This window comes from Salmo salar, chromosome ssa14 (assembly GCF_905237065.1).
Source record: "Salmo salar chromosome ssa14, Ssal_v3.1, whole genome shotgun sequence".
Taxonomy (NCBI): Eukaryota; Metazoa; Chordata; class Actinopteri; order Salmoniformes; family Salmonidae; genus Salmo; species Salmo salar.
Genome location: NC_059455.1, coordinates 33,041,754 through 33,055,700, shown reverse-complemented (window position 1 = coordinate 33,055,700; position 13,947 = coordinate 33,041,754). Strand labels below are relative to the sequence as shown.

General features: G+C 43.8%; 1 protein-coding gene across 1 annotated transcript in view; it reads right to left on the bottom strand.

Annotated features, from left to right (window-relative positions):
• The window catches only part of mmp16b (matrix metallopeptidase 16b (membrane-inserted)), a 35,182-nt gene extending 29,656 nt beyond the window's left edge, over positions 1 to 5,526 (bottom strand). The window contains 2 exon segments of the mRNA XM_014140534.2: positions 131 to 279; positions 5,075 to 5,526. Of these exon segments, the coding sequence (XP_013996009.1) occupies positions 131 to 279; positions 5,075 to 5,203 (278 nt within the window). The 5' untranslated portion in view covers positions 5,204 to 5,526.
• Between the last annotated feature and the right edge of the window lie 8,421 nt (positions 5,527 to 13,947).

Genomic DNA, 13,947 nt, shown 5'->3' with positions numbered 1-13,947 from the left:
GTCGGAACTAGAAGCAGAAGTATTTTACTACACTCGCATTAACATCTGCTAACCATGTGTATGTGACCAATAAAATTTGATTTGGTGTGTGTGTGTGTGTCCGTGTGTTTGTGTATGTGTGTCTACTTACTCTGTGGTCCTCTCATCCAGTGTCCCTGTAACATTGAGGCCGTAGATGCGCTGCATGGCTGCGATGGCTTGTTGCATGGTCTGGGCTGAGCGCAGGACAGCCATTCTGGGGTCTGTGTGGGGAAGGTAGCCATACTTCTGTAGCCATCCCTACAGGAGAAAGGGAGGGAGGAGAGAGGGAGAGATTCATGCATTACTGTCCTTATTCATATCTGAAAGAAAGCTGACAAATGCTGCTATTACATCGTTATTACATGAGTTATAACAAAGCTACATTTTGGTAATCGTAACCGAGAGAAATGATAGGAGGAAAGGTCCTTGTTCATAAAGTCTCTACTATGAGTCAAACTGATCTCTGCATGAAATACATTTTTATTTGTCACATGCGCCGAATACAACAGGTGTAGACTTTACTGTGAAATGCTTACTTACGAGCCCTTTCCCAACAATGCAGAATTAAAAAGTAAAAAAAAAAAAATTTAAAATGTAAAAAGGAAATAGTAACACCATAAAATATTTAATAAACGGAAGAGCGGTACCGAGTCAATGTGCAGGGGTACAAAACATTGGAGGTAATTGAGGTAGTATGTACATGTAGCAGCGTCTGTGAATGTGAATGTATGTGTGTGTGTGTGGCGTTAATATGCATGTGTGTGTTTTGTGTGTGTGTGGCGTTAATATGCATGTGTGTGTTTTGTGTGTGTGTGTGTGGCGTTAATATGCATGTGTGTGTTTTGTGTGTGTGTGTAGCGTTAATATGCATGCGTGTGTTTTGTGTGTGTGTGTGTGGCGTTAATATGCGTGTGTGTGCGGGTGTCAGTGTGGTATGTGTGTGGGGGTAGAGTCTAGTGAGTGTGCATAGAGCCAGTGCAAGAGAGAAGTTTTTCTAAAGCGGGTTAATGTATATAGTCCGGCTGTCTATTTGATTAACTGTTCAACAGTCTTATGGCTTGGGGGTAGAAGCTGTTCAGTAGCCTATCATACAGAGAATCTCTACAGTTCAGGTTCATAATTGATGGAGAACTCCTTGGATAGAAGTACCTCTGTTCCAACCTGAACATTGTTAGCCACATCCAACAGTATCCAGAGTTACAGTAACACTTGTTTTCTATAACCACCATCGCTCAAAGCTGCCACCCACACACAGTGACACTGACAGAGAAAGGGCCTAGTTCAGGTTCATATTTTCTGCATATTAGGATGGACAAAAGTCCAGTATTCAAGGATGAACATTGTAACCCATATGGCTATGCCCAGTTACCCACATCCTTTCCAGTAACATTCACTCAGTGTTTCTGCCTATAACCAACACAGCTCAAAGCTGCCGCCCACACAGTGACACTGACACTCCTTCATTCAGTAGAGATTGAGTGTCGACCAGGGGTCATTGGTAGATCCTATCCCCGTTGATGGGATCCGAGAGCCACGAGGCAGCTAGGCAGGCGGCCACGCTCCACCACAGCTGTCCACACGCCAACCAGCTGCTGTTGCCTCGCCATCACCATCATTACACATCCTATGAGATGCTCCCGCTAATCCTCCATATATCTCTCCCTCCCTCCCTCCCTCAATCCCTGTATCTCTATCTCTCCCTCTCCGCTCCTCATTGAGCCAAACGCCTTGTTGTTGTTTGTCCATCTTTCCACCATCCCTTAATCATATGTAGCCAATGGTTGGTTGGTTGGTTGTTTGCTTTGTCTGTGTATAGCTAAGGCCCAGGTTCTGTTCCCAGGACTGAATAAGGAATTTGATTGTGCCATTTGACTTGGGATGGGATGAGAGAGAATAGCCTATGGTAGACTAGGCCTATACAGAGAATATGACAGCAGCAATTAATATGGTACAAGATATTCAACCCTATCCCATTACGCAACTTGGATCACATCTTAATCTGCACAAGCATAAATCCACCAAATTTCCCTTGACAAAGAATAATAGTTTATAGCATAGTAGTCCCTTGCAAAAGTATTCAGACCCCTTGGATTTCTTCATATTTTATTATGTTACATAGTGGGATTCAAATTGATTTAATTGTCATTTTTTTCTCAACAATCTACACAAAATAACATTACAAAAATGTAATAACTAAAATATAATCGTTGCATAAGTTTTGAGGCAATACATGTTAGAAACACCTTTGGCATCAATTACAGATTAGAGTCTTCTTGGGTAAGTCTCAGTGGTGTAGCAGAGGGTATATGCAGGTATAAGCCATATAGCCACTTTTTTTGTGGGCATTGCGTATACTCACTTATTAATCCCCACGATGCGTATCAAAGTAGTATAGTGGAGATATAAGACATATCAATTAATAAGGCTGATGTAACAGATCAGAATGTTTAGCTTAAAAATTTTGATAAACTATTATTTCTTCACATTTTAAGTGCAGCAGTCTGCACACGGCAGTAGGCCTATGCGCAAATGTTCCAAAATACAATTTGCGGGGAAAAAACGTTTTAAAATGCGCAACACACATGCTAGCGGTTTCATGGACAGATTGAAATATCCATTAGAAATTTAGAAAGACAGGAGATCTAAAGATGCTGCAACGATCATGGGTTGCTAATATGACTAGGATAATGCCTTTTGCTGCTAGACAATGAAAAGTTGATTTAAGTCTTTACTAAATAATTGCTTCCACCTTTCTATGGTGGAATTTTGTCTATAGGCTACTTTGAAGCAAGGTAAGACATGAAGTAAAAGGAAAAATATAGCGATGCTAATGATAGGCCTAACCATCTTCTGGTAGATGGAAAGTCTTTCCCAAAAACCTTCTCAATTAAATGTTAACTAGCTACAAAGTAGCCTATGCCTACCTGGCAGAAAGATATCGTGATTATTTGCATCAATCCAGTGGCCATTTGTTTTGCAAACTCCATCTCATGTGCGCTATAGAAAGAACCAAACAACAGTGCTAGGTGCCTGAACAGTTTAATTAAAAGGGAGACCACTCTTTAGGTCTTATTATTCCCAGACCTAAAAAGTGGTCTCCTGATGTGGTTTAAGCATTGTTGTGGACTTAGAAATACAACAAAATTAGATGTTCAATGTAAAACAAAATGTACTTTGAGTATAAAAACCTGGGAAAAAATGTAAAACATCTGAAACCTGTGAATTTCTGAATCAGTTGACATCCTAATTGATCTATTTCAATAGTAGGCTGTCACACCCTGATCTGTTTCACCTGTCTTTGTGATTGTCTCCACCCCCCTCCAGGTGTCACCCATCTTCACCATTATCCCCTGTGTTGTTATACCTGTGCTCTCTGTTTGTCTGTTGCCAGTTCGTTTTGTTTGTCAAGCTTACCAGCATTTGTCCTATCAGCTCCTGTCTTTTCCCAGCCTCTCTTTTTCTCGCCCTCCTGGTTTTTGACCCTTGCCTGTCTTGACTTTGAACCCGCCCCCCCTGACCACTCTGCCTGCCCCTGAGCCTGCCTGCTGTCCTGTACCTTTGCCCCATCTGGATTTCCGACCTCTGCCTGACCTGACCCTGCCTGCCGTCCTGTACCTTTGCCTCTGTTGCTGTAATTAACATTTACTTCGACATGGTCTTCATCTGGTTCTTACCTTATCCTGATATTTGGCCTACTATTAGCCTACTTTTACAGTACAGCTTGGGTTGGCCTGACTGTGAAAGACCAACATGGGATTTATAATTTTAGGAGCATAGCCTATGTCACTGTTTGTCATAGAATTTTTCAAACAGGGCGCCTTTCCCTCGCCACAGGGGCCGTTTGGGAAATGTTTGTCAAAATTAGAGTATGCCCACTCCCACAATTATATACAAGTATAATAACACAAGTATACCTACTTCTCCAGGCACCACTAAACCACGGGTAAGTCTACAAGAGTTTTGCACACATGGATTGTACCATATTTGCCCATTATTCTTTAAAAATAATATTCAAGCTCTGTCAAGAGTTTGGGGATCATGGCTAGACAGCAATTTTCAAGTCTTGACATAGATTTTCAAACCGATTTAAGTCCAAACTCAGGAACATTCACTGTCTTCTTGGTAAGCAACTTCAGTGTAGATTTGGCCTTGTGTTGTAGGCTATTGTCCTGCGGAAAGGTGAATTCCTTTCCCAGTCTCTGGTGTAAAGCAGAATGAAGCAGGTTTTCCTCTTGGATTTTGCCTGTGTTTAGCTCCATCCCATTACTTTTTATCCTTAAACTCACCAGTATTTGCAGATATTAACCATACCTGTACCATGATGCAGCCATCACCTTGCTTGAAAATGTCAATCTGTGCTTGAAATGTAATACTTGAATGAATGACTTTACAGTTGTGGTATGTGTGGGGGACAGGAAGGGTTAGTCCACGTAACTTATGTGATTTGTTAAGCCACATTTTACTCTTGAAATAATTTAGGCTTACCTAAACAAAGGGGCTGAATATATATATATAACGACTGTATTTTGGTTCAGAATGTTTTATTTATGGTAAAAAAATAAATAACAAATCTCCCACTTTGACACTACAGAGTATTTTGTGTAGTATGTTGACAAAATATGACAAATGAATGCATTTTTATCCCAGTGTAAAATGTGAAGAAATCCAAGGGGTCTGAACACGCAAGGCACTGTATTATGATAACAAATATTGCAGTGAGATCGAATGAGAGGATGGGCGCTGGACCATCTCGTTCATGGTCGCCCATCCTCCCTCTCACCCGCTGTCCAAAGTAAAGGAAAAAGCATAGGATGTTGTTCGTCTGACTTGTAAAAAATGATAGAACGGATAATAATTTCGACGTTCCATGCATCTTGAAACATGCATCAAATACAATGTTGCTATGTCATCTGGTCATGTTTATGTGATAATGTAGCCAGATAAAAAAACAGCAACCCTCGTCCACACACAATGTTCTGCCACTCGAGCACAGGAGAGTGCATTGTCATTTATTATGAGCCACCGCGAAGCAATAGTAGGCCATGTATCTTACCTCAACGCTGAACTGATGAAGCTCTTCTCCGGACGCGGCGCATAAAATCCACAGCAAGAAATGCAAGCAGAACGCTGTTGCGTAAAGGCAATCCAATGGTTTTATTTTAGAGGAGGATACTAAGGTCATAATGACCCGTTTTTCCCAAATGGGTTATTAGGAAAAACCGCCCGTCGTCTGATTTTACTCGTGCGTCAAATGAAGAAAATCATCGGACGAGCTGTCAAAGCCAAATTCCGAGACGTGCATAAAAGGACGGCTGCGGTGGTTTTGTCAACCGGATAAAGTAAACCCAGATGACATGTATTATTTTGTCATGTTAAGCTGTGATATAATTCGGCATGTTAGCTCCACCGCCCCAGTCACTATTATTTACATAGCTGATTTAGTTTATCCAGCGGCATCAATGGCCATGTACAGTAAGCATACCCCCGAGTCTACGCCTGCGCTATGATGTCTCCAGCAGCGCAACACTCCCCTTGACGGCGTAAAGACCAACGTCATGTAATGTACCCTGGTAGAAAATTCTTTATGTACCGTGAGAATAGAAATAGCCCTAAACAGATGGAGCAATCATCCTTCAATATGCACCGATATCATTCAAGTATAGACTATTAAACGGTTATAACAATGTCATGTAATAACGGGCATATTAACAGTATTAATCATATGGCCTATTCATGAAGATAAACATGTAATATTCAGTGAGAAGAATGTCCCTTGCGTGTGTAGAACCCTTGTCTCCCAGCTAAAGACGTGGGGTCATAAAATGCCTACTTAGGCAAGGCTCATTACACCATCCCCTCCGGTCGGGAGAGCGTGTCCCCACGCTGCACTATACCAAGTACTTCGCGATTCACTATACCAAGTACCTCGCGTGTGCACTCCTCTCCGATGGCCCCCAAGGCACCATCCCACACCTGCCACCAACGTAGCGATCGTTGCGAACGGCGACAGTGTAACGCCCATTGCCAGTCTCAAACACGGGTCTCCTAGCCCGTAGACCTTATTAAGGGTTAACCCATTTGGGGGGGATCGTAAGTCGTTACAGGCCTACCCTAACCCTCCTGTTGGCTAAAGAAGACTACACCACTCTAGGAAATACTCCATTGGCAGGTTCATGGTGATTGGTGAATTAATGCATGGAGACAAGAAACCTCAGCTGAGTACCAAAGTCAAGATTCTGCACGAGACAGAGACTGTACTTTAACCACAAGGTGGCAGTGTTCTATTGAAAAACAGGTTGCCAACTACTACTCAAATGGGGTCAAGAGAAATACACTGAGACAAGCCAAACATTTCTTAATTAAATCATTATATGGTGTACAATATCCCCACCCAACTCATTAGATATTAACGATTAAAGAGGCCTTTAATCCAATAGGAATCCCTTTCAAAAGTGGTACACTAGTCATGTCCTGTTTCAACCCTTAAAAGGAAAATGCTGCACAGTACAGAATGTCCATCATATAGTACATACAGTTGAAGTCGGACGTTTACATACACTTAGGTTGGAGTCATTAAAACTCGTTTTTCAACCACTCCACAAATTTCTTGTTAACAAACTATAGTTTGGCAAGTCGGTTAGGACATCTACTTTGTGCATGACACAAGTCATTTTTCCAACAATTGTTTACAGACAGATTATTTCACTTATTATTCACTGTATCACAATTCCAGTGGGTCAGAAGTTTATATACACTAAGTTGACTGTGCCTTTAAACAGCTTGGAAAAATCCAGAAAATTATGTCATGGCTTTAGAAGCTTCAGATAGGCTAATTGACATCATTTGAGTCAATTGGAGGTGTACCTGTGGATGTATTTCAAGGCCTACCTTCAAACTCAGTGCCTCTTTGCTTGACATCATGGGAAAATCAAAAGAAATCAGCCAAGACCTCAGAAAATAAACAGTAGTCTGGTTCATCCTTAGGAGCAATTTCCAAACGCCTGAAGGTACCACGTTCATCTGTGCAAATAATAGTACGCAAGTATAAACACCATGGGACCACGCAGCCGTCATACCGCTCAGGAAGGAGATGTGTTCTGTCTCCTAGGGATGAACATACTTTGGTGTGAAAAGTGCAAATCAATCCCAGAACAACAGCAAAGGACCTTGTGAAGATGCTGGAGGAAACAGGTACAGAAGTATCTATATCCACAATAAAACGAGTCATATATCGTCATAACCTGAAAGGCCGCTCAGCAAGGAAGAAGCCACTGCTCCAAAACCGCCATAAAAAAAGCCAGACTACGGTTTGCAACTGCACATGGGAACAAAGATTGTACTTTTTGGAGAAATATCCTCTGGTCTGATGAAACAAAAATAGAACTGTTTGGCCATAATGACCATCAATATGTTTGGAGGAAAAAGGGGGAGCTGTGCAAGCTGTGCAAGCCAAAGAACACCATCCCAACCGTGAAGCACAGGGGTGGCAGCATCATGTTGTGGGGGTGCCTTGCTGCAGGAGGGACTGGTGCACTTCACAAAATAGATGGTATCATGAGGGGGGAAATTATGTGGATATATTGAAGCAACATCTCAAAACATCAGTCAGGAAGTTAAAGCTTGTTCACAAATGGGTCTTCCAAATGGAAAATGACCCCAAGCATACTTCCAAAGTTGTGGCAAAATGGCTTAAGGACAACAAAGTCAAGGTATTCGAAAGGCCATCACAAAGCCCTGACCTCAAACCTATAGAACATTTGTGCGCAGAACTGAAAAAGCGTGTGCGAGCAAGGAGGCCTACAAACCTGATTCAGTTACACCAGCTGTCAGGAGGAATGGGCCAAAATTCACCCAACTTATTGTGGGAAGCTTGTGGAAGGCTACCTGAAACATTTGACCCAAGTTAAACAATTTAAAGGCAATGCTACCAAATACTAATTGAGTGTATGAAAACTTCTGACCCACTGGGAATGTGATGAAAAAAATAAAAGCTGAAATAAATCATTCTCTCTACTATTATTCTGACATTTCACATTCTTAAAATAAAGTGGTGATCCTGACTGACCTAGACAGGACATTTTTACTAGGATTAAATATCAGGAATTGTGAAAAACTCAGTTTAAATGTGTTTGGCTAAGGTGTATGTAAACTTCTGACTTCAACTGTATTTCTCTCTCGCTCTCTCTCTCTGGCCTACACACAAACACTTCATAGGTTCTGTATATATTAAAAAGTAAATGAAGCCATAGAAAAAGACCAATAAACAGACTCTGTTTAGATGCTTCCTAGTGTTTATAAAACACTGCTGATGGTGGTCAGGTGAATGTTTAGATACTCCAATACGAGTCTATTTTAAACCAACATACTCCATGAAACATCACCCCAAATCTTTTACACCTTTTCATGATGAAATGCGATTGATTACTCACAATACTATATGATGGACATTCTGTACTGTGCAGTATTTTCATTTTAAGGGTTGAAACAGGACATGACTAGTGTACCACTTTTGAAAGGGATTCCTATTGGATTAAAGTTAGCAGGTTCATTCATTTACTCTGAATGTTTATTGTATAACCCAATGGGCTGCTATGGAGACCACATGCTCTAACAAGAGCTGTATTGGCCTGGGGAGATCGTTGGGAAAGGGTAAAACCACCACCATGCAATGGAACATGTACAGTACTGTGCAAGTCTAGTTTCACCGTGTTTTCCTCAAGGTTTTCCTCAGCACAAAAGTGTGCACACGCCAGAGTACCTGCATATTCTATCCCATTAACTATCCACCACAAAACAGTGTTGTTGCCATTAACACTACCAGTAAAATATTGCTCATCTTGTGAAATAAGCCCCCATTGCACATTCAAATATTAGCTAGTCTTAGCTGTGTGAACACAATGGAAACGCCTTGAGGAAAGCAGATGTTTTAGAGATATCAGGTGGTGCACTGTAATCTCTGCAGCTCTGCTAATTACCTCTTCATTCATTGGCATTAGGCTGTTTGTTCACCGTGCCTGGAGCCATCTTATATCACTGTATCGTTGACATAGCCTGGTTAAACCAGACTGAATGATGCGCTCAGCATTTGTGAATGAACCATTTGAGTATTCATTCTGGCTTCACCAGGCTACCACTGACAACAGGATTCAGTTAACACTTTCAGCACTTCAAGTCTGCTGTGTTTGCACACTACATTTTAGTGTTATCCTACAGTTCTGAAAAGAAAAGGGCCCAAGGCTGGAACAACAAAACCTAAAGGTAGGAACAAGAAAACCAAGAGGTAGGAACAAGAACTGCCATCTTCTTATAATGCTCATACCAACGCAACCAAAATCCATAACAATACCTCTCTTAAAGTAATTGTCCAGTGTTCAGATTTCTATGAAATATGACCTAAATTACAATATGAGTGAAATAGTTTTCCTTCAAAAAATGGTAAGCAGCTTTTATGTGTTGGAATGGTATGGGCGTAACCCAATGTACCTCTCCCCCTATATACTGGTCATAAAAAATATTCACGCAGGTAGACAGCTGATTGGCCAGCTCATCCTCCTATTGTCCAGCTCATCCTCCTCTAGACCGCTGATTGGCCAGCTCATCCTCCTCTTGACCGCTGATTGGTCAGCTCATCCTCCTATTGTCCAGCTCATCCTCCTCTAGACCGCTGATTGTCCAGCTCATCCTCCTCTTGACCGCTGATTGGCCAGCTCATCCTCCTCTAGACCACTGATTGGCCAGCTCATCCTCCTCTAGACCGCTGATTGTCCAGCTCATCCTCCCCTAAACCGCTGATTGGCCAGCTCATCCTCCCCTAAACCGCTGATTGGCCAGCTCATCCTCCTATTGGCCGCTGATTGGCCAGCTCATCCTCCTATTGGCCGCTGATTGGCCAGCTCATCCTCCTCTAGACCACTGATTGTCCAGCTCATCCTCCCCTAAACCGCTGATTGGCCAGCTCATCCTCCTCTAGACCGCTGATTGGCCAGCTCATCCTCCTCTAGACCACTGATTGGCCAGCTCATCCTCCTCTAGACCGCTGATTGTCCAGCTCATCCTCACATAAACCGCTGATTGGCCAGCTCATCCTCCCCTAAACCGCTGATTGGCCAGCTCATCCTCCTATTGGCCGCTGATTGGCCAGCTCATCCTCCTATTGGCCGCTGATTGGCCAGCTCATCCTCCTCTAGACCACTGATTGTCCAGCTCATCCTCCCCTAAACCGCTGATTGGCCAGCTCATCCTCCTCTAGACCGCTGATTGGCCAGCTCATCCTCCTCTAGACCGCTGATTGTCCAGCTCATCCTCTAGACTGCTGATTGGCCAGCTCATCCTCCTCTAGACCGCTGATTGGCCAGCTCATCCTCCCCTAAACCGCTGATTGGCCAGCTCATCCTCCCCTAAACCGCTGATTGGCCAGCTCATCCTCCTATTGGCCGCTGATTGGCCAGCTCATCCTCCTATTGGCCGCTGATTGGCCAGCTCATCCTCCTCTAGTCCGCTGATTGTCCAGCTCATCCTCTAGACTGCTGATTGGCCAGCTCATCCTCCTCTAGTCCGCTGATTGGCCAGCTCATCATCCTCTAGACCTCTGATTGTCCAGCTCATCCTCTAGACTGCTGATTGGCCAGCTCATCCTCCTCTAGACCACTGATTGGCCAGCTCATCCTCCCCTAAACCGCTGATTGGCCAGCTCATCCTCCTCTAGACCGCTGATTGGCCAGCTCATCCTCCTCTAGACCGCTGATTGTCCAGCTCATCCTCTAGACTGCTGATTGGCCAGCTCATCCTCCTCTAGACCGCTGATTGGCCAGCTCATCCTCCCCTAAACCGCTGATTGGCCAGCTCATCCTCCCCTAAACCGCTGATTGGCCAGCTCATCCTCCTATTGGCCGCTGATTGGCCAGCTCATCCTCCTATTGGCCGCTGATTGGCCAGCTCATCCTCCTCTAGTCCGCTGATTGTCCAGCTCATCTTCTAGACTGCTGATTGGCCAGCTCATCCTCCTCTAGTCCGCTGATTGGCCAGCTCATCATCCTCTAGACCTCTGATTGTCCAGCTCATCCTCTAGACTGCTGATTGGCCAGCTCATCCTCCTCTAGACCGCTGATTGGCCAGCTCATCCTCAGGAGTATTTTATTTTGTATTGTTTTTGTTATGGATCCCCATCAGTTCCTGCCAAGTCAGCAGCCACTCCTCCTGGGGTCCAGCAATATTAAGACAATTTACATACAGTTAAAACATTACACTTCACAACACGTCATTACATACTACTACAACATATCTAGAATACAAAATCCATACGTACATGTGTGTAGAGTGTGTGTGTTAGCAAATGTGTATGTGCGCCTCTTCACAATCCAAACTGTTCCATAAGGTGTAGTTTTATCTGTTTTTTTTAATCTGATTTGACTGCTTGTGGAATAAAGTTCTATGTACATGGCTCTATGTAGTACTGTACATTTCCCATAGTCTGTTCTGGACTCGGAGACTGTGAAGAGACCTCTGGTGGCATGTCTTGTGGGGTATGCATGGGTGTCTGAGCTGTTTGCTAGTCATTAAAACAGACAACTCGGTGCGTTCAACAATTACATTTTTTTATTTCACCTTTATTTAACCAGGTAGGCCAGTTGAGAACAAGTTCTCATTTACAACAAAGCAGTGCAACAAAAACAACAACACAGAGTTACACATGGAATAAACAAACGTACAGTCAATAATACAGTAGAAAAAAATATATACAGTGTGTGCAAATGTAGTAAGATTAGGGAGGTAAGGCAATAAATATGCCATAGTGGCAAAATAATTACAATTTAGCATTAACACTGGAGTGATAGATGTGCATATGATGATGATGTGCAAGTAGAAATACTGGGGTGCAAAAGAGCCAAAAAAATAATGTGCGATGATGTAGTTTGGTGGGCTATTGACAGATGGGCTGTATACAGGTGCAATGATCGGTAAGCTGCTCTGACAGCTGATGCTTATAGTTAGTGAGGGAGATATAAGACTCCAGCTTCAGTGATTTTTGCAATTCATTCCAGTCATTGGCAGCAGAGAACTGGGAGGAAAGGCAGCCAAAGGAGGTGTTGGCCTTGGGGATGACCAGTGAAATATACCTGCTGGAATGCGTGCTACGGGTGGGTGCTGATATGGTGACCAGTGAGCTGAGATAGGGCGGGGCTTTACCTAGCAAATACTTATAGATGACCTGGAGCCAGTGGGTTTGGCGACAAATATGAAGCGAGGGCCAGCCAACGAGAGGATACAGGTCGCAGTGGTGGGTAGTATATGGGGCTTTGGTGACAAAATGGATGGCACTGTGATAGACTACATCCAATTTGCTGAGTAGAGTGTTGGAGGCTATTTTGTAATGACATCGCCGAAGTCAAGGATCGGTAGGATAGTCAGTTTTACGAGGGTATGTTTGGCAGCATGAGTGAAGGAGGCTTTGTTGCGAAATAGGAAGCTGATTCTAGATTTAACTTTTGATTGGAGATGCTTAATGTGAGTCTGGAAGGAGAGTTTACAGTCTAACCAGACACCTAGGTATTTGTAGTTGTCCACATATTCTAAGTCAGAACCGTCCAGAGTAGTGATGCGGGCGGGTGAGGGCAGCGATCAGTTGAATAGCATGCATTTAGTTTTACTAGCATTTAAGAGCAGTTTGAGGCCACGGAAGAAGTGTTGTATGACATTGAAGCTCGTTTGGAGGTTTGTTAACACAGTGTCCAAAGAAGGGCCAGAAGTATACAGAACGGTGTCGTCTGCGTAGAGGTGGATCAGAGAATCACCAGCAGTAAGAGCGACATCATTCATATATACAGAGAAAAGAGTCGGCCCGAGAATTGAACCCTGTGGCACCCCCATAGAGACTGCCAGAGATCTGGACAACAGGCCCTCCGATTTGACACACTGAACTCTATCTGAGAAGTAGTTGGTGAACCAGGCGAGGCAGTCATTTGAGAAACCAAGGCTGTTGAGTCTGCCGATAAGAATGTGGTGATATAGCTGTGCCACCAGAGATTCTGGGTTCGCGCCCAGGCTCTGTCGCAGCCGGCCGCGACCGGGAGGCCAATGGGGCGTCGCACAATTGGCCCAGCGTCGTCCGGGTTAGGGAGGGTTTGGCTAGCAGGGATATCCTTGTCTCATCGCGCACTAGCGACTCCTGTGGCGGGCCGGGTGCAGTGCATGCTGACCAGGTGTTTCCCTCCGACACACTGGTGCGGCTGGCTTCCGGGTTGGATGTGTATTGTGTCAAGAAGCAGTGCGGCTAGGTTGGGTTGTGTTTCGGAGGACGCATGGCTCTCGACCTTTGCCTCTCCCGAGTCCGTACCGGAGTTGCAACGATGAGACGACTGTAACTACTACCAATTGGACACCACGAAATTGGGGAGAAAAAGGGGTAAAAAATAAATAAATTGAATGTGGTGATTGACAGAGTCGAAAGCCTTGGCCAGGTCGATGAAGACAGCTGCACAGTAGTCTTCTATCGATGGCGGTTATGATATTGTAAAGTGGTTGTTCCACTGGATATCTTAAGGTGAATGCACCAATTTGTAAGTCGCTCTGGATAAGAGCGTCTGCTAAATGACGTAAATGTAAATGTGAATATTGTTTAGGCTTTCGAAGACTTTAGAAAGGCAGGGCATGATGGATATAGGTCAGTAACAGTTTGGGTCTAGAGTGTCTCCCCCATTGAAGAGGGGGATGACCGCGACAGCTTTCCAATCTTTAGGGATCTCAGATGATACGAAAGAGAGGTTGAATAGGCTAGTAATAGGGGTTGCAACAATTGTGGCGGATAATTTTAGAAAGATGATGATCCAGATTGTCTAGCCCAGCTGATTTGTAGGGGTCCAGATTTTGCAGCTCTTTCAGAACATCAGCTATCCAGATTTTTTTTTGGGGGGGGGCTTGGGCAAGTTG